The 27,806-nt window shown below is 37.9% G+C and overlaps 1 protein-coding gene across 1 annotated transcript; it reads right to left on the minus strand.

Annotated features, from left to right (window-relative positions):
- Positions 1-617: 617 nt before the first annotated feature.
- LOC132406066 (thimet oligopeptidase-like) lies at positions 618-27,716 on the minus strand. The gene is made up of 12 exons (XM_059991255.1): positions 27,351-27,716; positions 22,458-22,606; positions 20,781-20,888; positions 19,360-19,462; positions 16,452-16,612; positions 14,399-14,534; positions 13,238-13,604; positions 12,416-12,617; positions 8,795-8,981; positions 7,377-7,511; positions 4,549-4,685; positions 618-2,929 (listed from the first exon to the last, which is right to left on the minus strand). Exons 1-12 carry the CDS (start codon positions 27,568-27,570, stop codon positions 2,765-2,767), a joined length of 2,070 nt encoding a protein of 689 aa, XP_059847238.1. The 5' UTR covers positions 27,571-27,716; the 3' UTR covers positions 618-2,764.
- Positions 27,717-27,806: the final 90 nt, after the last annotated feature.

Raw genomic sequence — 27,806 nt, forward strand, 5'->3', positions numbered from 1 at the left:
AGTATGTACTTTCACCAAACTGAAGAGTAGTTCAGAAAGGAAGCTCACTGCCTTATTTTCAAGGACAAGGACAAGGATTTGGCCTTACAAATGACCTTCACAGTGCACAAGTTAAAAAAAGCAATCACAGAAACAAAGTCTTATCTAAGTTTATCAAACCAAATTCCAAAATATACTAATAATTTCTGGGAGTAGTCATTACATTATTCTACACACTAACAGTAAAACCTCAGCAAATTGCATCTCACTTAAGGTTATTCTCTCAAAAAAAATTTGCACAACTTCAGCCAGATCATAAAGAGACACAAATGCATTTATTACATGGTAGTGTTCTTTACATCATGTACTTCCCTTAGTACATATTTAGACTCCTATTCATGGTGTTCTATCATGTCACTGTATTCAAGTAAACTATACTAAATTGTGGGACCCAAATGAGCAATTTCCCAACAGCACCAGTGTCACATAAGAGGTAATGGGTCTCTGCTTAAAACACACAACAATATAAACATATTCTTTATGAGAAACCTTAGTTAGATTACTAAGTTGTACAACTTCCTTTCTTTACAGGTCATGAATTCACCTTTTAACACATGACAAATTACTTCAACCCCATAATCACTGCAACTCCCTTTATTTAGTATGAATTTTCTAGATTTAAGAAATGCCTTTGTTACACTTATTTTGTTAAGTTACTTAACCGCCAACTCTTTTCATACTGATAACATCATTAGCAATGCTTAAAAACTGTAGGGTTAAAGGATAATGTTACAATTTAGTTTGATCATGCAAGAGAGAACTACAAAGTAAGAGAATAAAAGATATGGTCTTTTGAGATAAAGATTTGGGCAGAATGAGTGGTAAAGTCACTCAAGAGCAACCTTGACATGCAGTAATCAACCTTTGACCCCAGATACTATTGAAAGTACAGAAAATCATAGTATCAGATCTTAATTCCTCCACCAAACATTAGCCATCATGGTCCAAGACAGTGCTTGCAATTACAAATGTTGAAACTGAAGGCTGTGCCACTTTCAAAACAAGGGGCAATTTTGTCGTGTTATATTTTTGTCAAATATTAGGCAGTAATCTGTTTGACATTGACAGACTTTCATTGCTAAAAGTAACGTCAATTTATTGAAGAAAATAAATTCCTGCTTTATCTCCACCTTACACAAGAAACCCTTTTTATGAATTTTCACAGTACTGGTGCTCAGTTCTGCCAAATGATTATTCATACTCCTTTGTACTAGAAGCCCCAGCAGCTCAAGGGCTTAAGCTGCAGTACACTAACTGGAAGATCTCATTAGATCTTGGTTTGACAGTGATGTACTTAATAACCAGTAAGAAAATATTGCAGGTTAAATGTCCAGAATCCAAGCAGTATTCAGTACAAGAACAAACTGACAGAAAATACCCTTCTATCATTATATAACCCTGCTCTGCTGGAAAGAAAGAATGAGACTTGTTTTAGGAAAAGAGGTGTGGAGATTTCATCATGGTGTGTGCTGTGCTCTGCAAACTACCCACATTAAGACAGAGAAAGAACTGCATGGAGACCTGGGAGCCATGGCACAGAGCCTGTAGAGCCACAAGAACAAGTAGGAAGAGTACAAGGCTTTCAGAGAGACATTCCTATTCAACATCGATAGCTTTTACCTCAGCGAACACAGGAAGGGGGCACTGTCCAGATGCCATGTTTCTAATCAAGGACCTTTTCATAATGAGCTTTTGAAATGTTATTCTTTCCCACACAAAAAAAAAGGCATATCCATACTCTAGTAATACTATATTTCACACTAAAAGTTTAGATACTTAAGTATCCCAGCATCAGATGCACTGGGACAAAAGTGAAAAGTAATCTAATGCACCATAAAACAATATTATATTCATTCTTTAATGTTCTACTTTTGTTATCCTTAGGTAAAATTCCACATATGGCAGATGTACTTCGCTCATCACTCATGGAACAAATCTTCAAATAAGGTTGTTGGACAACTTTGGAGAGCAAGGGTGCCCCCACATCACTACATCTTTCCTTAAATCAAATGAGAAAACCCAATATAGTCACATTGGTTGACCTCAACTGAGCCCAAATTGAAAAATTTCCTGAATCTTTGTGCCAACTACTGTAGGCAATCACCAGATACATTTTGTGGAAAGAAAAATACGAAAAAATAAGCACATTGCCATGAACATTTCCTCTCTATTGTAGTAAGATTTATACTCTGATCGAATCACATAATTGATTTATTTTCTTTTTGAAAGATGAAAATTATCATCTTCTCTAGAAGGTGGCAATTGATTTTTGAAGTTTTGAACTGGGTACACATCATGTGTTAGGTAGTGAAAAATGGCAAACTATCCTATTACTCTGCAGCTCAATCAATCTAAGACTAGTCTAACTTTTTGGACGATACCCTCACATAATTGAACTAGTGCCACTGATCCAGAGCAACAGCTTCAGACAATTTTACTCTTTCTAGGTAAACAAGGAGAGACTGCGGTAAAAAGTTCATTTATGAGAAAAGGGCTCATGTTTGGTTCTCCTTTCTCTATGGAGCGATTACAATTGAATTTTTCCCCACACAAGTTTTAGTGTACCTTGTTTCATTAGAAGGGTTCTGCTAGAACTCGGCAAGTTCTGGTTAACCTATTAGCAGGCTGCAGTTGAACAACACATATATGAAAAAAAATCCATCTGGAGAGCAGTTCATCTACTGTGCCATAGTGGAAGGTGTACATGATGTACAGTGAAACAATCTCAACAGGCTGAAGGTGCAGACTGCTTCTCGATATCTACTCTCAGCCCTTTGCTCAGAAGAAAGGCTTCTTGTTTAGGCTCACGGCCCAAAAAACATTTCAGCATGTCCTCAGCATCCATTGAACCACCTGGTTTAAGAATACAATTGCGATAATCTATTCCGACCTACAAGAGAGAAGCATAAAGAGGTTAGGAGATTGTTTTATAACTGACAGCATATAACATCATTAAGTGTTGTTTTATTATAAACTGAAAAAAATTAGGAATGATTACAACTGAAGCACCAAACAATGGAAAACCAGAGCTTGCTTATCAATGTAGTTTATCAAGTAAATGGTAGCTGTATTGTGGGACATGTAACCAGAAAGACCTCCATATTATGCTCCTGATAATGAGTCAGGTTTTAGTCTGCCAGCAAGCCCCTTTGAACAGAGGGTAGCTGAGGCATATGGATTAACTTAAGGGAAAGCTGGACAAATACATGAAGGTGAAAGAGAAGTAGGAAACGTTGATGGGATCAAATGAGGTGGTGTGCAAGGAGAGCAATTCATAGAACAAACACCAACTTAGATCTAGTTGTGTGAATAGCCCACTTTATGCTGTTGAAATATGCAAGTTGGAAAACGTTTTCTCATATCAAAGTACTTAATAAATCTGAGATCATCTTCATCAGATCATAAGATATAGGAGCAGAATTAGGCTGTTCGGTCCATCGAGTGTGCTCTGCCATTCCGTCATGGTTGATTTATTATCCCCCTCAACCCCATTCCCCTGCCTTCTCCACATAACCTTTAAAGCCCGGATTATTCAAGAGTCTATCAATCTCTGCTTTAAAGATACCCAAAATGACCTGGCCTCCACTGCCAGCTGCGGCAATGAATTCTACAGATTCACCATCTCTGGCCCAAGACACCCCCACTATAAGAAACATCCTCTCAACATCCCTCTATCTTGACCTTTCAATATTCAATGAGACATTTCCCCTTCATTCTTCTGAACTCAGGTGAAACAAGCTCAGAGACATCATACACTCCGCATACATTCCCCGAATCATTATCACAAACCTCCTCCAGAACTCCTCTCTAATGGTACCCCATCTTCTCTGAGAGGGTCCAAATTTCAAACTTCATTTGACATTCAGGCAAAGATATATATTACAGAGGATGCCAAAACTAAAAAGATGCAATTGCTACAGATAACTGCACCCAACAGCAGCAAGCTGGATAATGACTTAAAACCACAGCAACACAGAAATGGCACTAGCTTTTAAGTATTCCAGAAGATATTCAAAAGTTCTGCAAATATTACAGTGAGGTTAAACAGAGACAAACGAGACAGATATAAAATGAAATTGCTTTGAAAGCGTGAAGGAAGAAATATTCTAGCTGGTGGGTCAGTGACAAGGATCATCAAGATGAAGTTTCCACAAATGGAGCAGAAAGATGGGGAGAATAGGTTTATGGAGAATAGAATACTTTGGCACAAAGTCTTTCTAAGGTAAAATTGGATAAATATTTTAAACCAAGAAAGTTAGTTTTGGGAAGAGAAAATGTAGGACTATTGCATTTCTCTAGGAATGAGACAAAAATCTGTTAGGTTAAAATGGCCCTTCTAAATATACACTCATTCTAGGACAATGCAGTCAAGGTTAGGGAAGGAAAATAATCCTAGTGACCATCTAATAACCTACTTTGTAAAATGACTTAAGACAGTCAGGTTACATTTGAGATGTCAATAATTCCCCCCCCCCCCCCCTCCAAAAAAGAATTCTAACGAATCCATACCTTTGAGCTCATGATGCCTTCCTGTCGAAATCGGGTGTAGAACATGTCCATTGAGTAAACCTCACTCCAGAGATAACCATAATACTGGGCATCGTAACCCCCGACTAGGTGTCCAAATGTGGCTGGCATATTAGTTTCTGAAAAGCAAGCATTATTTCTGCAGTCAATATATTTTTACATAATTTGTTTCTGTTTATTACATTTCTATAGGTGAGATCTAGTTAAATTTGTTGTTAGCTCAGTTGCACGCAAATTTTTAACCATAAGCAGCACTATATATTAATATTAATGAGCAAGTGGCAACTAATATTTTCAACTTAGCAGGATCCTAGATAGGATGCTGTCTAACGAGATAATGTACAGTATCAAACAATTCAGCAACAGGGATACTTTACAGACGGCTATTCCTTTTCTTTCTTTCTTTCTTTTTCAATCTTTTTATTAATTTCAACATATTAAAAATAACAGATATTGATGCAGAATTATTGGGACTACGTTGTTAATAGCTAACATACATGAATATATACTCAATTGGTATAAGGGAATTAAGTCTCCCAAAATCATGCATAGTACAAATATAATACACACAAAGCAAAGAGAATTGGAATAACAATAAGAAAAAAAAAACAAAAAAATTATATATATAATTTAAAAAACTATCCAAGGCTAACCACTAACTAAAAAAAGAAAAAGAACCATAAGTGTCATCAACCCCGATCTCTCTACATGTACAAAACCAGAAGAAAAATAAATAAATGGCCTCCGTCTTTTCAAATTTAATAGAAGGATCATATATAACACTTCTAATTTTTTTTCCAAGTTTAAACATAACATAGTTTGAGAGAACCAATGAAATGTGGTAGGGGGATTAATCTCTTTCCAATGAACAAAATAGATCTTTTCGCCATTAATGTAAGAAATGCAATCATCCGACGAGCTGAAGGCGTTAAATGAATTGGCTCTACTCATTGGTAAACCAAAAATTGCAGTAATAGGATGAGGTTGTAAATCAATACTCAATACCGTAGAGAAACGTAGAAATGTCTTTCCAGTATTTTTTCAAAGACGGACATGACCAAAACATATGAGTTAGAGAGGCTATCTCAGAATGACATCTGTCATATATAGGATTTATATGGGAATAATAACGAGCTAATTTTTCCTTGGACATATGGGCCCTGTGCACAACTTTAATCTGTATCAACGAATGTTTGGAACGTATAGAGGATGAATTAACTAACTGAAGAATTTTTTTCCCATTTTTCAATAGGTGAAGTAAACTTAAGTTCCCTTTCCCAATCATTCTTACTTTTATAAGATACGTCTGAATGTTTTTTCATAATTATATTGTAAACAGTTGCTATTACACCTTTCTGAAAAGGATTTAAATTTAAATTTTTTCCAAGATACCCATAGAGTCCAGATTCGGGAAGGCAGGAAGCACAGTGTTTAAAAAGTTTCTAATCTGTAAATAATTTTTAAAAAATGGGATCTAGGCAAATTATATTTATTAGATAATTGTTCAAATGATATGAGACAATTATCCAAAAATAAATCAGAAAATTGTAATATACCTTTAGTTTTCCAAGCTAAATAGGCTTGATAATCCATAATAGAGGGATGAAAAAAGAAATTAGATATAATAGGAATTGTTAAAATAAATTGATTCAACCCAAAGAATTTCCAAAATTGAAACCATATTCGTAAAGTGTATTTAACTATCAGATTATCCATTTGTTTATGCAATTTAGAAAAAGCAAAGGGAAGTGAAGTCCCTAAGATAGAACCCAATGAAAACCCCTGTACAGATTTGGTTTCCAAATTTACCCAGTGAGGACTTGAAGTTATATCCAAGTCCCATAACTAAAATTTCAAATATAGGATATTAATTGCCCAATAATAAAATCTAAAATTTGGCAAAGCCAGTCCACCCTGCTTTTTAGACTTCTGTAAGTATCTTTTACCTAACCTAGGGTTTTTATTCTGCCATATATATGAAGAAATTTTAGAATAAACATTATCAAAAAAGGATTTCGGAATAAAAATTGGTACCGCTTGAAATATATATAAAAAATTAGGTAAAATAATCACCTTAATAGCATTGATCCAACCTATCAGTGCCAGAGACAATGGTGACCATTTAGTGAACAAATGTTTAATCTGATCGATTAAAGGTAAGAAATTAGCCTTAAATAAATTCTTATGCTTTTTTCGTAATTTTAACCGCTAAATATATAAAGTGATCGGTAACCAATCTAAAAGGTAAACTTCCATAAATTGGAACCTGCATATTTAGGGGAAACAGTTCGCTCTTATTAAGGTTCAGTTTGCAACCAGAAAAATTACTAACCTGAGCCAACAAGGATATAACTGCAGGAATGGATTTCTCAAGATTAGAAATGTATAACAAGAAGTCGTCTGCATATAATGATAACTTACATATCTCCATCCCACAAGGAATATCAAGAAGATTAGCTGATTCTCGAATAGCAATTGCTAAAGGTTCCAGGGCAATATCAAATAGTAACAGACTAAGAGGACAAACTTGCCTAGTACCCCAAAATGGGCAAAAAGAAAAAGGGAGATTTTTGATTATTAGTAAGAACCGAGGCTACTGGGGTGTGATATATCAATTTAATCCAAGATATAAATATCCAACTAAAATTAAATTTCTCAAGCACTGTAAATAAATATGGTCATTCAACTCTATCAAATGCTTTCTCAGCATCTAATTAATTGACACATTCTGGGCTATTCCACACTAAGGAACATATATTCATCATTTGTATCAATGATAGAAAAAAAAAGGTATTTTTTCTTTTAGCTACCTGGTGATGCTGGAACACACAGTATCTCCTTACATAATCTGGCATACTCTTCCTTGGCATCAATTTCTGTATTCGAGCTCATGTGCAGTGACTGATCAACTTTTGCCAAAATTATTTGTCTTAAGTTGAAGAGGCCTGTGTACAAATAAAGAGGGAAAGAAATTTGGTTATTGTCCTTTTTATTTTCCTTCCCAAGCTAAGCACTACTCTTTGAAGAGTAAGTAATGCCACAGCTCCCAGACTTTGATTTTTTTTGGACATGTTAATAAGGCAAGTCCAAATTCAGCTGATATTTTCCACATGAATGCACAGAAAAGCAGCCAAATAAAGACTTTTCCAAGGCATCAGAAATAAACTTCAAATGGTCAGGTGCTAACAATTAAATCCAAAACAATGTAAAATATAAAAAGCTGCTGAGTTCCAGTATTTTGGCTTTGTTTTTGATAAAAAGAATTGTCATTTTACTGGGATGGGCACTCAAACTTGGACAATGTCAGGGCCACAGATTTGTCAAATACCATAAGACAAAGCAGCAGGAGCAGAATTAGGCCATTCAGCCCATTCATGCCATTCTCTGCCATTCCATCTTAGCTGATTCATTATCCCCCTCAACCCCAATACATAACCTATTCAATACAGATTTCAATTCTTGTCAAAGGAGGCACAGAACTGGGCAAAGAATATACACATCAAGTTGATTTCGCTCTAGAGTAAATTGCAATTCCAGGAACTGTATCTCCCCCCCACGCCAGTTTAGGCGGTTTTTGGCAGATCGTCCCCAGGAAGATTCCAAATTAGCAAATACTCGTTGACAGTTGAAAGATCATTAAAATTTTATATATTTTTTTCAAAACTTTCCCTTGCACCACACCACAGGGCTTTTCTTCCCCTTGAGAATAGTGAGCAGCACTATTTTGGTGTTAGAGAGCATTTACTTTTTGAACACTGATACTATTTTGCACTCATATACAGGAGTATACCTACAAATATTTGCCATTTCATTAATCCGAAGGCACCATTCTATCATTTGAGCCTAGTCATTAAGTGGGCACCATGCTAGCATAGCAGTTAACACATTATTACTACAGCTTGGGGCATTACAGTTGAGAGTTCAATTCTGATGTCATCTGTAAGGAGTCTGTCATCCTCCCCGAAGAAAGTCTGGGTTTTCCCCAGGTACTCTAGTTTCCTCTCACAGTCCAAAGACATACCTGTTACTAGTTTAGAATTGATAATTCTAAATTATCCCATGATTAGACAAGGGTCAAGCAAGAGTTGCTGGGCAGTACAGCTTGAAGGGCCTATACTGTGCTGAATTGATAATAAATTGGAAGAACAAACCCATGTGAGCACTTAACTATTGCTCTTTTGTTAATTTAATGCATTACACAGGTGTGAAACAAGAGATCAATACCTACCAGCGTTAGCTAGTCTGGATTTAATGAGCTTGTCCAGAAGAACTTGTGGGATCATACTCCCATCCTTGTAGTGCCTAGACATCCGGAGTAAGGGCTCCTTTTCCCAAACCCAGTTCTCCAACATCTGAGAGGGAGCCTCCACAAAATCTCGCTCAACATGTGTTCCACTGAACATGGCAAATTCAGCCTGTTATATGATCACATGATGAAATTTAGGATTAGAATGGTTAACATAATTACTTCTTCCGCTCCACAGTGCTGATTAATAAGTTTTAAATTTATCAGATATTGCCTGTAACTTCATAAAAATTGGTAAACTTCCCCAGTCCACAAGAATCAGCAGGGTATTTTACCAGTGAAGAACATTATGACACCGTAGTTTGCAGGAGGGGCTATTTGAATGCATTCAGGTGGGGCTAATTTCCTTCCTCACACACATACACACCACTTAAGGTGCTTTTTCTGTTAAACTGGATGAAATCAGGTAACACCTTATCAAGCCAAACAACCTATGGCTCAGCTCCAGTGATGCAAGGGAGTTACCAACTGAGCAGTCAGAAACAAAGTTTTTATAAGATGAGGAACAGCTGACAAGCTGGAGCACTGGTGCAGCATTTATGCTAATTTTAAGTGTAAAAGTACTACTCTACAGAATCAAGAGCAGCAGAAGAATCACCTTTAAAGCCACCACTGGCAATGGCAACATTATGAAATGGACCACACAAGGTTTTAAAGGATACCTTCCTCCTGCTATTTCGATTGGACAGCTTTCAGTCTCCATTTTCTCTTTATACATACTATGAGTGGTAATGAGCACTATCAATCAAATGCATGGGTTGGAAAGAAACTTTCTTCTCCCCAATAATCAAAACTAAAGTAGAACATTTTGAGATATGGAGTACAAAACTTCTATGTGTATTTTGTCTGAAGTTGTGTAAAAATAAATATAATAGCAAAGAGATTACAGTACTGGATAAGCAATCTAGTAAGGTAATAGTGATGGTCCAGATTCACAAATACAAATTCCACCTCAGAAACAGGAGAATTTAAATTGTTAATTAAATAAATTTTATTTATTTTCTCCCACACTGCTTTTCACTTTATAAATCTAACTGGCTCTAGGCTTTTAAGAAAGAAAAATCTACTGTCCATACCTAGTTTAGTCACAATACAACTCCAGATATTATTGCAATTACCTTTTAACTGCTCTCTGAAATAGCCTAGCTGTCACTCAGTTCAGTTTCAAGAGTGGGCATTAATGCCAATCTTGCCAGCAAATGTCCACACCTTTACATTTGACAGAGATGATGAGACAAGTGGGGGATGGAAAATCAGGTACAAGTAATGCCAGTTGTTCATATTTTGCTATGACTCCTAGCAAACAAGGTATGGGAATACTGATACTATAATGCTAAAGCAAAACACTGAATACTTGTAAATACAAATCTAAATTTAAAAAAAAATCATAAAATGCTATAAGTTACCAGGTCAGGTAGCAACTATGGTGAGAGAAAGTGAATACAACTTTCAGGTTGAAGACCTTTTGTTAGAATTGGTAGCATCCGAATTCATAGTACAGAGATTATGTTATTTATTTAATTGTCACAAATCTAGAAAATACATCCAAAATCCAAAAACTTGAACTCACATTCCACTATGGCATCTGAGGAGTTCCAAATCATGGTTATTGACTGCGATACAACAGATAGATTTTCTAATGGAATATATTAGAGAGAAGTGTAACGCAGATATCAGTCCACATGAAGTGCCTTGACACTAAGTGACTACTGTCCATTTCTTGCCGAACCAAAGTTCTTCCAGCAGCTTGTTTTATGCTGCAGCTTCCAGCATCTGCAGTCTTGCATGTCTCATGTTAAGTATGCATCTTTGGAGTGCAGGAGGGTCAATGTCGAGTTTGAAGGAAAAGACAGACCCGAGGTTTTTTTTTTGAAGTTGCCAGGACACACTGAGAAACTAGTTAGCTTAGAAAATGGGACCAATAGTCAATGCAGTTTTACAAAGGATAACTTCCTTTCATTTTTACTGATGAATGATTCTAGTTATGAAGCATCAGATACTGTACCTAAGTGCACAGTATCAAGTGCTTCATGGCTGGAATCATTCAGTAGAAATTAAAGGAAGCTATTCTATGTAAAACTCCATTTAGGGTGCAACTGCACTACAAGTCCCATTTTGGTCTCTAAACTTTAAACAAGATACAAAGGACTCGAGGAGGAAGTGGAGATGAAAAATTCCCCATCCCTGGAGTTTTAACGACAGGTCCTGCTGAGAGAACTAGAGTTGTTCTCCTTTAAGCAAAAGTGGTTAGCAGGTGGTGTGCTGCTGCACTTGGAGTATTGTTAACACTTCTGGGCCCCATATCTCAGAAAGAATATGTTATCATTGGAGAGAGTCCAGAGGAGATTCACAAGGATGATTTGGGGAATGAAGGGGTTAAGATATGAGCAGCATTTGGCACTGGAACTTGTAACTGGAATTTATAAGAATGTGGGGGGGGGGGAAGGGGGGAAATCTCATTGAAACCTACCGAACGTTGAAAGGACGAGATAGGGAGGATGTATAGAGAATGTTTTCTGTGATGGGGGTATTCAGAACTAGAGGGCACAGCCTCAAAATTGAGGGGCAACCCTTTAGAACAGAGGCAAGAACATTCTTTTTTTAGCCAGAGAGTAGTAAATCTGTGGAATACTCTGCCACAAACTGTGGTGGAGGCCAAGTCCATGCGCAAGGCAGAAGTTGGTTGTTTCCTGATCAGTCAGGGCCTCAAAGAATATGGTGAGAAGGCAGGTATATAGGGTTGAGTGGGATCTGGGATCAGCCACCACAGAATAGCAGAGCAGACTCGATGGGTTGAATGGCCTAATTCTGCTCCTATGTCTTATGGTCTTACTGGTTTATGATAGATTTAAATAAGGTAGACATATGATGTTCTATTAGTTAAGGTTACAATTATAAGGGGAAGGATTTGGACACGGCAGTTCAGGGCAAAGTGGGGGAACCCCCCCACCTTCCACCCGCAAAAAAATAGTAATGATCTAGAACTTGTTGCCTGGAAAGTGATGGATGCAAAGGGAAACAGTGAACTCAGAAGTAAATTGGATAGACACTACAAAGGAATAAACTTTCAGAGGCAAATGGATAGAGTGGGGGGAAATAGGACTAACTGTATTGTTCTCTAGAGAGCCAGCATGGACTAAATTTGAGTTTTTTTTGTTAAAGTCACACTTACATATGAAGGCCAAAGAACATTAAGAAAATACCCATTTTAAGATCTACTCATCTGGAATTAGCTGGCCTTGTCTGTAGCTAACATTTAAAGCAAAGGAGACAGATCATTTCTATGTTCAATAATTAATAACAGTAATTAAATTGAAGAGCAACACCATATAAAAGTGTTCACATTCTATATTGAAATCCACTGGCTTTAATTGGGAACCACAAGTATGGCCACAAGACTACAAGCAGGTTCAGGCAATATTATCCAATAATCAAATAAACTAGCAATAAACGGTCTAGCCCCACATATGAAGCATGGTAAATTGGTTTAGGAAGTGGACAGCCACTATTACTACAGCAATAGGCCATTGATGGATATCTCACCTGGGAGCAGATTTGATGCATCACATGACCAAACTCATGGAAGTAGGTTTCAACCTCATCGTGCTGAAGTAAAGATGGAGCACTGGGAGTTGGCTTAGTGAAGTTTGCGACCATAGCAGCTACTGTGATTTGCCTTGTATTATCTGGTAATAAGCAGCCTGGCTGAAGTCCAAAACAGGCAGCATGTCCATATTTCCCTTCCCTGTAAATACATACATCCTTAACTTAACACAAATATCTCCCAACAGCTAATGTCACCACCTATAATTAAATACAACTGCTAGCAGAATACCTCTAATCATTTCCACAATTGACTTGAACAAAAAAATGTGTTAAAGGTAAACACTGAATTTATAATCATTTGAATTTTGAACACTTCTTTTCAAGCCTTTTCCTTCTTTAAGGATATGGAACAGTTCTCTTATTAATCATCCATGATGATCCCCAACTCTATTCTTTGCTGTCCTCTAATTTATTGATACAATTCCACAGTTATTAATGTTCTGTACTTTCAGTTCTTCTACTTCAAAACTACATGCTATATGTCACATTCTTCATTCTCTATGGCTCCATTCTGATGATATCTAAATTTATCCCATTTCTTACTGCTTCATTGAGAACCAGGTCCTTTACAACTAATCTTTATGAAAATATAACCAGACCTAAACTTGCAACCTTCACTCAGCACAGACCACAAAGTTCAATCTTTCTGGTCCACTTGATCTGCTGCAAAGTGGTCAAAGGAACCTAGCTGTTTATGACAATAACATCTAAATTTGGTTCAGATTTTCTATACTCTGAATGAATATAATTGTAAATTACCTTGGGTACAAATCTAAGTAGAATTGTCCCAACAGCTCTCCAGATGCCTTGTCTTTCACAGAGTACAACTTTACATCCTCGTGCCATACAGGTTCATTCTCAACAAGCTCGAAGGTCAATCCTAGCAGTTCCTGATAGATACTCATCAGGCCAGTTGTTACCACTTCCATGGGAAAATACTCCTTCAGCAGGTTCTGGTCCACACAATACTTCACCTCCTCCACCTGGTTCATGTAGTACCGTAGATCCCAGGCATTTATAATATCATCAAAATCCAGTTGTCGCTTTGCACATTCTTCCTTCTTCAGGTCCAAGATAACTGCCCTTTCCTCGTCAGCAAGTGGTTTTAGTTTCCTTGCTAGTTCATCTGAAACACAATATAAAGATTTAGATGCACTGAAGCCAGATGAACAAAAATGGTCTCTTCATGAAAACACAAGACTCATTTCTACTTTCTTGGCGAACAGCATTTGTAAACAATAAAAATTGCCAATCCACCTACACACACCAAACCCATTAATACAAATGACACTAAATTGCCTCTCAGTTCAAACTATTAAAAGGTGAAAAATAAATGCCAGTCTTATCAGGGGCAACCATACCCCATGAAGAGATAAAATCTCAGATTCATTAGTTGGTGTCAGTATAGACAGAGTAACATTGATTCAGAAGGTCTGGTGTGCAAAAAATTAAAAAAAGATTGAAAATTTAAAACATTTTATTAAAAGAGTTTGCATCTTGATCCTTCAGGGATCAATTTAGCCAGATAACAATTGTCACAACCAAAAGGGCAGTAGATAGGAATGGGGTAGTAGCAAATTCTCATGGCCTTCATAGTGCCTCTGAACCATTCCTGCCAGGAAGATAACCAAATCTATTTACAAAATTACTTGATCTTGCAAAATAGCAGTCAAGGTTTTAGGAAGATCATTCATTTCAGAATTTATAATTCGAACAATGCTGTCCGCAACTGGCAACAGTTCTTAACTTCAACACTAAGTCACTTTGTTTTTCAGTACAGCAATTCTACTGTATTAAGCATCTTCACTTGGTAGATTGTCAAGGCTTCCATGCCAACATACAACATATATGTTGTAGATCCTTAAACAAAAATACATTCCATTGACTCCTTGTATCTTATATTCTAATCACATTAATTACCAAGAAAGACAGTGACATTCTTGCTGTTCTTAGCCATGTTCATTTCTAGCACAAAATCTGAGTGGGTCTTGAAGTTCAGGAGGGCCGATTTCTTTTTACGAAGTGCCACCACTTCCTTAAGGATATCTGTGTTGTCCTAGATCAACAAAAGAAAAACTTTCCTTAAGTCTTTATACTAAAGCACTAAGTAATACAAGCGCCTCTACATCCTTGCTATGCCCAATCATGTTTTGAAGCTACTTGCTGAATTTTCAATGCACAGTCGGCCCTCCTTATCCACGAGGGGTTGGTTCCAGGACCCCACGCGGATACCGAAAAACGCAGATGCTCAAGTTCCTTATTCAACCTGTCTCAATGCAGTGGACCTTAGGACCTTATTTAACCTGTCTCAGAGGTTAACACATTAGGACCCGGTGGCGGAGCTCTGAATCCATAGTGTTTCTGTTCACAAAAATAATCACGACTGAAAATAAAGTGGAAATAATAAAGCGATCAGAAAGAGGTGAAACGCCACTGGTCATTGGAAAAGCGTTAGGCTACAGTCGAGTCGGTCAATGATCGGAACAATTTTAAAGGATAAAGTGAGAAAGGCCCTGCCCCGATGAAAGCTATAATTATTACTAAGCAACACAATGGTTGAATTATTGGGTTTTGGGGTTTTAGGTTTTTGATCCTCCACATCAACCAGGCACAGATGGAGAGCATGCTCGGAAGTGGTCTGTCACTGGCCCGGCGCTGAGACATATGTTCTTAAGTGTTTTATATGCACAGAAAGGTAAAATATATATTATATACTAAGACAAACGTTTGACTAACTGACACTAAATAATACCGGATATACCTGTTCCAACTTGCATAGTAAGAGAACTTCCGATTTTTTTCGATCCCAATCCATGGTAACCTACGCACATCCTCCCGTATACTTTAAATCATCTTAAGATTACTTATAATACCTAATACAATGTAAATGCTATGAAACAGTTGTTATACTGCATTGTTTAGGGAATAATGACAAGGAAAAAAGTCTGTAATGCTCAAACAACAAGAATACTTAGTTATGCAGAACAGAAAGATCCTACATTCCAATGACAATGGGACTCTACTTTGTGACAGGAGGGGAATACAGAAGTCATACTACACTCCTGTTGATTATAATTTAGAGATTCTGGGTGGGGAGTGCAAGGTACAATGTTTCAAATTGTGGCCCAAAGGGCCTGTTCCTGAGCTGTATAATGTTCGGAGTGCAGCTACATCTAGATTGCATACCTGAGAGATTTTATGGAAAAAATTAACCTAAGTGTTTAAAATTAGGAATATTACTAGAAAGGAATGACACTTTCCTGGGGGGGGGGGGGGGGGCTGATACCTTACAGTTTTAGAATCGAGAGTTTGATACTTACCTCAGATGCTGTCTGTGTAGAGTTTGCATGTTCTCCACACAATTGCATTAGCTTCATCTAGGTATTTTGATTTCCTTCCATGTCCCAATAACCTGCTGGTGGATTTATTTGGCTACTATAAACCATTTGCTAGTGTAGATTAAGAGTGGGAAAGAATCATAGGGAATTTATTGGGCATGTGCAATAAACTGCATGGGTAGAGGGAAATGACTTAACTCTGATAGAAACAACACCCTCTATCTACATAGTTACACGTATATCTTTTGGGCATTCAAGGTGAACAGTTAAAAAAACAATCTTGCAAATATTAGACGTTACTAAAATAGATACGTCATTTAAGAACAAAGGAGGACAGGCTTAATATGGAGTGTAAACATACTAATGATAAAAAAAGTGGTAATGGTATTTATATTAAACAGAAGTAGAGGCATTAATAAGAGATTTAACATAACGTTCCTTAATTGGAAAGTAGAAAGGATGCATTGGCTGAAGCAAACAGAATACGCGTATTTAACAGGAAATAATCACGCACCGGAAAGAAATAATGAAAGGTAAGCTGAAACAAATGAACAACAGGGCAGATCAACTTGCCAGTTTTTGTGCTGTAAATTCTCTTTTAGTGAACAGAGGTCATCAAGTAAAGCCTAGCCTACCTTCATACAACGGGAGTTGAAGGCTTGCTCCATCTTCTTCCTGGTTTCTGGGACATAACACTTCTTCATTAAGGGAAAATAATGTGGATATTTTAGTGTCACCTTTAGCTTCCCAGTTTCTGTTTTCTCCAAACCACTGATAAAGTCATCAGGGAGACCACCTAGAAGCACAATATGCCATTATCAACATCAAAGCCAAAAATCACTTCAATAAAACTCAGTATTTATATTACTTACTCAATATATAATAAAAGATCAAACGATTGATTCAAACAAGAAACATAGGTTTGGCCTCTGGAAAAGCTGCTAAACTCATTCAGTGATATGAAGAGAGTCTCAATTATTCTCTAATCTGCATCAAGTAATCTTAATTTAATCAAAGTTGCAGGAAACTCTACATACTGCTGTAGGAAAGCACGGCAGCGCCCTACTTTATTAGAAGTTTGCACAGATTTTTATAGATGTGTGATGGAGAGCATTGTGTATTTAATAATATTTAAGTAATATTGTAAATATTATTTGATTAAGCATTGCTGTTTAAGTAATTCATTATGGTTACATGTACAAAGTATGTGAATGGCATACATCATCACCCCACGTGATATGCATGTGCCTCGTTTAAAGTAAAATCGAAGTAAATGACTTATCTCCCTTGTTTACCTTTCAATTAGTTTTTAATGCTTTGGAGTTACAAAGCATAACAAATATATTGACTGATTACATCATGGCCTGGTATGAAAACACCAATGCCCTTGAACAGAAAAGCCTACAACCCAGTCCATCACTGGTGAAGCCCTCCCCACCATTGAGCACATCTACGTGGGATGATGTTGCAGGAAAGCAGCATCCATCATCAGGGACCACCCCCCACCACCACCATCCTGGCCATACTCTCTTCTCACTGCTGCCATCAAGATGGTAGGAGCCTCAGGACCCACATCACCAAGTTTAGGAACAGTTATTGCCCCTCAACCATCAGGCACTTGAACCAGGGGGGATAACTTCACCTACCCCCAACACTGAACTGTTCCCTGAATCTACGGGCTCACTTTCAAAGACTCTTCAGCTCATGTTATTGATACTTATTGCTTTTTTTATTTACTTGTTGCATTTGCAGTTTGTTGTATTTTGTGCATGGGCTGTTTGTCTGTCTTCTTGTGTGTGGTCAATCATTGATTCTATCGTGTTTCTTTGTATTTACTGTGAATGTCTGCAAGAAAATGAATCTTGGGGTTGTACATTCAGATATATGCACTTTGATAATAATTGTACTTTGAACTTTATTGGTTTCAGTATTTCACTAGCAAAACAGGCACAGAATTACTATCTCCGCTTTAAAACATGGTCTGAAAAAACAAAGGAGAAAGTCATGGGTTCAGTTTCATGTCCATATATTGAAATAATCCAGGTATACATAAAACACAGCCACTTGGATAAGATAGCGGTCCTCAGGATTGAAAGAAATATAATCTTCCTCATTAAGGGAAGAAAATAGACAACATACAAATGAACCAAGGCTAACATTTTATAATATTTTCCCTAATATCTGAATAAAAGCAATTTCAAATGATGAACTGAGTGTATCACAACAGTACAAGAATATTCGTTAAATGGAGAAGTCCAGCTGAATAGTTTAATCTGAAAGTTGTCGCTTTATTAGGTACATCTGTACCCCTACCCATTAATATATAATTAGCCAAGAGGTTCAGTTCAGACCAAACATCAGAATGGGGAAGAAATCTGATCCAAGTGACTTCGACCGTGGAACGAGTGTTAGTACCAGACAAACAGATGGTTCAAGCTGACAGAAAAGAGACAGTAACTTAACAACAGTGATATTCAGAAGAGTATTTCTGTATGCATGTCAAACCTTGAAGTGGATGGGCTATAAAAGGAGTCCACAAACATATACTCAGTGGCCACTTTATAAGGTATAGGGGATACCTAATAAAGTGGCCACTAAGTGTATAAAGGCAACAAAAACTCACAGCAAGGCCACAGCGTACGAAATCAAGAGAGATAGCAAATGCAGAAATCAAGAACCAAAAAATAAACACTCAAATTACTCGTTAGGTCAGACATCATCTGTGGAAGCAACAGATGGCCATCTCAAACTTCTAGCTGCATATCAATTTAAATCTCTTCCCCACTCCTACAGTGACTTGTCTGCCCTTGGCCTTTCTCCCCTTAACTAGGGAGAAGATACACACATATCAGAAGAAAGCATCTCATATTTCACTTTCAACTCTACAATATAATTGATGATTTGGGTTACCTACACTTACTCACTTCTTCACCATTTTCTTGTCCATTTGTTCATCCCTCCACACTCCTGGTTGCACCTATCCATGATCTTCTCCCCTCTGGCTCCACATATCACCCAACAGCCTTCATACTGCTATATATCAGCATTTTTTTTAGATTTTTTCTCAGTCTGATATAGTCTTGATAAGAAGCATCAAGTTATACCTTTTAAGAGATGCTTGGATAAATATATGGATGGGTGGGGATGTGAAGGGCTGAGGTCAAGGTACGAGTCAATGGCACTAGGCAGAATAATAGCCAAATTGCTAAATAGCTAAATTGGCCAAAGGGTCCATTTCTGTGCTGCAGTCCTCTGTAACTCCACAGATACTGCACGACTCACTGACTTTTTTCAATGCTCGTTTTTTTTTTAAATGACTGTGTAGATACGATTGTTTTATCTCACCACACTTCTAAAAAAGAACAATGAATGCTCCACCTAACAATGGATCAAAACAATATATACATATACACACACCACAGAATTAAATGCATAGGTCTGTAGATTCATGATCTTAAGCTTGAAATAGTGGGCTCACTAGATGTATAAATACAGTTTCATTAGTTATTAATAGGGATAAATTCCAATTCAGGATGAACTCACCGAGTTCATCCTGTGTAAACTCCAGGCACGTGGTATTCTCATTCAGGTTCTTGCAGAAGTCTATGCATAAAGTACTGATTTTCTTCTTGATAGCTTTGATCTCCTGAAGCACAAAATAAATCACATTAAGTCCTTTCACTAGCAATTCTCAATATTTTAGGAATATTGTACATTCCTGAATAAAGTATTTAAATAGAACATTTGACAGTACAGGAAGATCTAGTGCCCCAATTAGAAAGCCATTAATAAAGATGAATTTCCTGGAGACCTAGCAGAAAAATCCAAGTAATGTGATACTGATGTAATTGCCTCTCTGTAATGTTTCATTGCTAAGGTAATGGTTTCTCTGCAGCAGCAATGTTTGGGTTATGACTAGAGATGACGGGGCCTTTGGAATGTATGTTAGCCAATGAGAGGCAGGTTGTTCTTTCTTGAGGTTCTGGGAGCAAGGATTTCGTGGTCTTTTGCCGGGGGGAGATGTGGGGAGAAGACGTAAATGGAGAGAGTTGACAGACTGCCGGACAGAGTGGACTCGGAGCGAGGGTCGGTTATGCTCAGGGGAGGTCGACAGGGAACCAGTGGACTGAACCATGAGCTCCAATGTTGCACATTAGACATTAGAATGGGCCCTTTTCTTTTTTTTCATTCTTCACTTACCATATAGTCAAATTAGGAATTATAAAGCACAATCGTTAAATCACATTAAACTATTTGTTATTTTGTGGTACTGATTTGTAACAGGGGACACATCGTGCAGCATCCACCCAAACAAGATTTCTTAAGTTTGGCCAGGCCGAAGGCTGTTTTCTCCTGGATTATGCTGCTAGCCGAACCAAAAGTTACACTGACAATGGAACCAGAAGTTCCAACATGCCATTTCTCTTCGATGTTCAGTTAAATATTAGCTGGTGTACCAGTTACTTCCAAGTAACTTGGGTTAATTTTACATAATATTTCTATGAATAACTACTCATTGGGATCATCAAGATTTTCATTTTAAACACAAGAGATTCTGCAGATGCTGGAAATGCAGATCAACACACAAAATGTTGGAGAATCTCAGCAGGGCAGGCAGCATCTATGGAGGGATTGACATTTCTGGCTGAGACCCTTCATCAGATTTTAATTTAGTTTCTTGCCTGGAAAGAACAGGAGCTGTGGTTAGCTTTATAATCAGCTCCCAAAAGCATCGCAAGAGCCTGACGTATATATTAACTAAAGGAAACTCATCTCTCCAAGAATGGCAGACGGTTCATATGTGCTGGGCAGTGACACATTTTTAACTTTTAACCATGTCCCTCCAATACGACTACAAAAAGAGCATATTATTCCCACTTATATTGATATTAATCCTGCATTATTTACTAGCATTCTCATTTTGATTAAATATCTATAAATGCCACAATTTTACTGCCATTCACCTCTTGCTTCTCTTTACACAAATGGAGTCCATTTCTTTTTCCTAATTTCAACAGTCTTTCCATGTAGCGCTTAGCTTCTGGCCGTAGATCTTCAGCTTGACATTTATCCTGAGGGAGAAAAGAAACCTCCAGAGAGACTAGAAGCAAAGAATCATCTTAAATGAATTTATGTTACTATATAAAGGAATCTAGAAAATATCTTCATACAGACAAAAAGCATTTTTTACATGAGCTTAATCTTTATTGATTTGTCAGCTGGAACTTTATTCCAAAGTTAGAACACTTTACTTCAGAGATTACTGCAGGATATAACACTTACCGTCACCAAATCATTCTCCAACAAATCCTGTTAACCTAATAACTTATAAGTGAAGCCAATGCTAATTATATTATTTATACAAATTATATAAATTGTTATTTATATAACAAATATTTACACAGTATTTTGGGAAAACTATGCAGACTGAGGGTGGCACATATATGTAATGAACTGCCAAAGGAAGCAGTTGAGGCAGGACCAATAACAATATATAAAAGACATTTGGACAAGTATGTGGATTGCAAGCGTTTAGAGAGATATGGGTTCAAAACAAGGAAATGGGACTAGTTCAGATGGGCATCTTGGTTGTCATGATCAAAATAGGCTAAGGATCCCTTTTCTGTGCTGTACAACTCTAAGACTGTAGGTGTAAATGAAATAAAGGTCACAGACCAATTAACCTACTTTGATCCTACTGAATGATGGGGAAATCAAGACATCCGGAGAAATACTGATTTTAGTATTCACATTCGTCTTTTCAGCTCAATGTGAGAAATTTGAGTCACCAAAGCTACTGGGCGGGCCCGGACTGGTTTTGGTCTGATAAATGCATGCACCACCACGGAGTGGGCTCAGCGCTCATCAGCATGTATTAGATCTATAATTTCCACACTTATCCAAGTAACAAAGCAAACGATCAAAGGAACCATAACTAATTTAATGAGAATATGATTGCTGAATGATGCTTCCAAAAGTGCAACATTTCCTCAAATACAGCAATGCCAGCTTAGATTATGCTTTATAATCCTGAATGTCAGTATAACCCATGACCCCACGATGTAGAAGCAAACAGGTATAAAGTAATTATGATAGAGTAGACAAGCACTCTATCTGAAGTGTATCAGCAAATCCACGCAGAGCTCTGAAGAATATGATAATATCACAAAAGTGAGATGTTCATGGTTTTAGAAAAAAAGAGCTATTATGGTGTCTAAAATGGGAACACAAACCCCAGAGTCAGTACCAATGTTCAAAGCAAAGCAAAAATTCGCACCACCCAAACCAAAATTGTATGTTTCATGCTAAACAAAAGGAGGTGTTTTCCCTGTTGTCTTCAGTTCTGTAACTATCTGATATCCCAGCAAGCTACTCATCTATGGAAAATTACTCAAAAAATACTGTTGTAAATTACTAGGGCCATCATGAGCCATGTCCACTTATTCTCATCAGCTGAAGCATTCCTTAGCCCATTGAGCTGGAATCAACTGAAGAAATATAAAAAACTAAGTATAATGCTCTGACAATACTTTTGAAACTAATATTTGTAGAACTATCAAAAAAGGAATCTTGCAAAATAAAAGTTGCCTAAAATTTTCTTCAGCACCCCCATACTTCATTCAACGTGTGTCATTTCTCACCTGAAGAGCAACAATTCTCTGGTAAACGTCTTCTCTCATGCTCATCTCCACATCAAATTCAGATAACCGTTTATCTGCCTCAGTGCTTGCAGCCCGAACTTCTTTGCAAGGAGAAACATGTTGTGGGAAGTCAAGAATATTCCTCTGAACTGAAATAGCAAACAATATCTCAATATTAGATCCAAAGCATTCAACAAAGCAATCTTCCATTACACTAGAGAGATATTAAGAGAAAGATCTAGTATAATGCACAGTTCATTGGGAAGGGCATTCTTACTGCTTTTAACTTCCATACTTTGTTATTTCAGTTCGTCATCTCAAGATAAGCATTCACCATGGAATAAAAGGACATGGGCTTATTGACAGAAAGGAAGTCTTAGAACATAAACAGATAGCTTCCTCACGAGCTCAAGCAGACACTTTCTAACTTTATAGCAACTAGGACAGAAATGCCAAGAAATGATCTGCACACACCCATCTTGCCGCTGCCTTAATAGAGTTCTTTTTGTCCTTATCCACCACCCCATCAGCCTCTGCATTCAACACATCATCTTCCACAACTTCCATAATCTCCAAAGGGATCCCACCACAAAACACATCTTTGCCTCCCTCCCATTCTTGCTTTCCACAGGGATCACTTCCTCCACAATTCCCTGACCATTCGACCCTCCCCACTAATCTTCCTCCCAGCACTTATCCCTACAAGCAACCCAAGTGCTACACCAGGCCAGACACCTCGTCCCTCGCATATGTTCAAGGCCCCAAGGAATCCTTCCAAATGAGGCAACACTTCACCTGCGAACCTGCTGGGGTCATCTACTGCGTCCTGTGCTCCCACTGTGGCTTCCTCTACGTGGCCGAGACCCGTCATAAATTGGGGGACCGCTTCATCTAGCACCGCCACTCTCCCCAGCACAAGCTGAACTTCTCAATGGCCGAACATTTTAATTCTGATTCCCTTTCCCCTTTTGAAATATCAGTCCATGGCCTCCTCTTGTGCCATGCTCAGGGTGGAGGAGCAATATCTTACATTCTTCCGGACAGTCTCCAACCTGATAGCATGAATAGCAATTTCTCCTTCCAGCGGGAAAATATCTTTACCCTCTTCCTCTATTCCCCACTCTGACCCTTTATTTCTTCTTAACTGCCCCATGGTCCTCCTCTCCTTCCCTTTCTACTTCGAACAACTCTCCTCTCCAATCAGATTCCTTCTTCTCCAGCCCTTGACCATTCCCACCACCTGGCTTCACCAGTCACCTTCCTGCTAGCCCTTTCTCCTCCCCCCACCTTTTTCCCCCTGGTGTCTTCCTCCTTCCTTCTCAGTCCTGAAGAAGGCTCTTGGCCCCAAATGTCCACTGTGTATTCATTTTCACAGATGCTGGCTGACTGGTCGAGTTCCTCCAGAATTTTGTGTTGTTTTAGATTTCCAGTATCTGCATATTTCTTCGGGTTTATCATTACAACTTTGAAATTGATGATAGTTGATGTTTCTGGCTGATCTACTATATTGTCTATTTTGAGAAGTAGGTATCATGAACATTTATTGTCATCCTCTAATCACCTGTAGGAAACCATAGCACCCAGGAGAATGAATTCCACACATTCACAGAGAACTGGCAAACTCCAAACAGACAGCACTAAAGATCAGTATCGAACCTAGGTCACTTGAGCCACAAGACACTGAACTACCAATAGCAGCAACATGCCACTCGAGGTCTAACACTTGTGTAATGCAAATGTTATTTACCATTTACCACCCCATGCTTGAATATTGCATGGGTATCCCTGCATGCAAGCTTGGACTCCTTCATTAAATGATCATTAGAAATCATCAATTCTCATGGAAAATCTAAGTTATAATTTGTTGAAACTTTACTTAAAGTGATACAATGAAAATTCATTCATAACGTACATAGCATATTTAGGTGAGTGCAGGCAATTAGGGAACTTTCATTTAATCTCTTGGTTACACTATATAATGAGAAAACTAACATAACCTCTGACCTTTTTGTCCAACAAAGCCACGGAGAGACAGAGGTAAAATCTCCTATCAACAGTGATCTCTACACAAAATAATAGAATGTCTGGTCTATTGCTTACAAAGGTATTTCCACAAAACAAACCACTTTGAACAATGCTTTCTAGATACAACAATCAATTTGATGGGGTCACCATTGAATTTTCTTTATGCTATTTACAGTACAAATGAAAAGTGTGACATTTCTCCCTATTCAGTAAAAATAATTGTATTTTAGGTACTAATAATAGTTTGCTCATGCACAATGTGTATGCATTAGTTTGCAATAGAATATTATGGATGCAAGTTGAAATAATATTGCAATGAACTGGCACCTGTGACACTGAATGAAATAATGATTTGTACAAGCAGTACCAGTAGTCAAAGACTGAATATTCAGCGGGCAGATTTTCCCTTTCATCACGGTAGCATCTGCTGACAACTTGACTCCATGCATACAGGCTAGATTATGGCCTTCAGGCTTAGCTACAAAGCGCCAGCATAAACTGAATACTGCACTGACAAATGAGGCACAGGTGATAGTGAATTCAGTACAGACATAATCAACATGGCATCCCAACATTGCTGTTTCCAAACTATTCCCTAAAGAGCTTGCTGTACTGCTATTTACATCTCTGCATGCAAACAAGCCCAACAGATCATGAGTTAAAATCATAAATTAATTTTTAGATGATCTTCTGGTTAAAAATGTAGACTAATTCAACTCTGCAAGCAGCATACAAGATGGCACAAATGAAAAACTATAGTATAATAAATACAATTACATCCAGTATACAAAAATTATCTATATTGGGATTTATTAATTTCCTATCCAGATTTTAGTCCTTTTGATCTGAGACAGTACAGTAGACAAGGAAAATTTGCTTCCTACTGATACAAATTGCTGGTGATCTCAGATTTAAATAATTGGTTAAAAACAAATCCAAAAGGCAGACACTGGATTTGGAGGTAGCTTTCAGTACTATATTGTTATAATACGGAATTCAATACCTGAAAGGATAATGAAAACATATTCAATAGAAACTTACAAAGGATTTTGCAATAATCTGTAAACAAAAAGAAAATGGGAAAAGCAGGTGATTGAGAGTATATTGAAAAGCTATATCAAAGAGTTGGTACCAATATAAGCTGATTCCTTCCATGCTTTGTGACTCAATGAAATGCAAGACACCATCAAGCATTGAAGTGAAGTCAGCTAATTCAACAGGCGAGCTTTATTTTTCTTTCAGTGCAATCTGATATCATTTTATGAGGCATGTCAGTCACGGCTGACACAATGGATAATACTTCATTTGCTTTTGTTTCTTTTCCAAAAGGAGATTTTTTAAAAATTGTGTTTAAAACGACCAAATTAACAACGCATTCCTAACTTTGAACCAATTTCTGAATCCAGCCTAATTGACTTTTAATTCTACAGATGGGCATACTTTCATGCTCATAGGTGGTTTTGATCCAACAAACTCAATGAATTAGGAGTTTGGATAGGTACATGGATGAGGGAAGTATGGAAAGCTATGGTCTGGGTGCAGGTAGATAGAACTAGGCAGTAAAACAGGTTGGCATTGACTAGATGGGCTGAAGGGCCTTTTTCTGGCCTGTAGTGCTTGATGAAATCCAAGCCAGCAGCATAATATTTAAGTTCATAATTTGCAGGCAGGTCTTTTGGTCTGCTTGTATTGACTCTTCAACTAGAAAATTAAAAATAATCCAATTAGTCAGCTCTCCCTCACCACAGCTCTGTCATCTTCATTTTCAACTATTAACAGCCTCAAGGATGGCATTCTGCCCATCAACTCTAAATAGCACTTTGCAGAACCTTCTCTGATGAAGTTATGCAGTTACGTAGTATATGTGGACTTAGGTATTCTCAAATTCCATTTGCAACCTGTAATTTGTTTTGAAATGCAATAATTGTAGTGAGCAGGCAAAACCACTTCAACACACAGCAGTATGATAAGAAATAGATATTGGCCATTTGTGGTTGCTCTCATCAAAATCAAAGTTCAGAAAACAAGCTTATGGAGATCAGCATCTGGAGAGTGTTTTGAGCTGATACCTTGCATCAAGAATGAATTAAAGCACTTGAAGTCTCTTGGGTTTCCATGATAAAGACTTTTTCAACCTTGGGATAAAAGGATAAATACATGATACCAAACAAGAGGCAATTTCCCACTTTTTACATGCCGTCCTGCAACTTACCCTCACCTACCCATCAATTCCCTTTCGATACCTTTTGTCACCATACTACAAAGTAACTTACAGGCGCCACTTAACCCACCAGCACACGCAGGAGAAATGCTCCGTCATGGGGGGGAAATGTACAAATTCCACACAGACAACAATGGATTCAAATTTAGGAATTAACCTGGGACTCAAGTTGTGAGGCAACTAAACTAGTTAATAATTACGGTGAGCAAGTGACCAGAGATGCAGTCACCTATACTCAAAACATGTACTTAACACGTAAGGACTGCCAAGGGCTGGCTAATCCAATAGAATACAACTGAGCCCAGATTTTGCACTGGAGTGGCGGTACTATCACTAGGCCACATCTGCCAGTTCCACTAATTCCATAACGTTCTGATGCTTCTTTCCCAGTCTGCATTCAATTCCTTTCAGAATACTATCAGTGTATACTTAAGCCAAGCCAGCAGGTCCAAGATCACAGGGAGAGTTGTACAGTTATTAATAAAATTTCAATATGCAACACTCGCTTAATAAACAGAAGCTGCTAAGTGCAGGTTTACTAATCAAGGCACCTGGTGATGTTTTGATTCCAGTGATGTTGCAGCTAAATGAATGATAAATCTCAGGGCGTTCCAATCCCCGAAACATTAGCCCCCCCACCACCTCACCTGTGTATTCCACCTCAATGTCGGCCAGTTCCTTCAGCGTATTCTCGTAGGTCACCTCGGCCAGGTCGAGCGAGCCGACGCGATCGTACACCTGCTTCGTCCTGCACATTATGGCCTGGGCCTCCTCCTCGATTTGCTGTTTGCTCAGATTCCAGCGCAGTCGGTTCGGGCCTGCGGGCTCTCCTGTCCCGCTGATTAGCATTTTACCGACGGGAGACATGCCGATCTTATATTTTATTGAACTACAATATCAATATATATTGGTACCACGATGGAATTCCAATAAACTCTAGCACCAATACTTCACACTCAAATCACCAACACGCCAGTGATTCAAACGTGGACTCTCTCCAACCGACGATGCCAAGTCCCACCTCTACCTCAACTTCATTGGTTAATTCTCTCCTACGCAGAAACGTCAATCATGCCTACTGATTGACAAGTCTGCCACGGTCA

This window comes from Hypanus sabinus, chromosome 16 (assembly GCF_030144855.1).
Source record: "Hypanus sabinus isolate sHypSab1 chromosome 16, sHypSab1.hap1, whole genome shotgun sequence".
In the NCBI taxonomy this organism is placed as follows: Eukaryota; Metazoa; Chordata; class Chondrichthyes; order Myliobatiformes; family Dasyatidae; genus Hypanus; species Hypanus sabinus.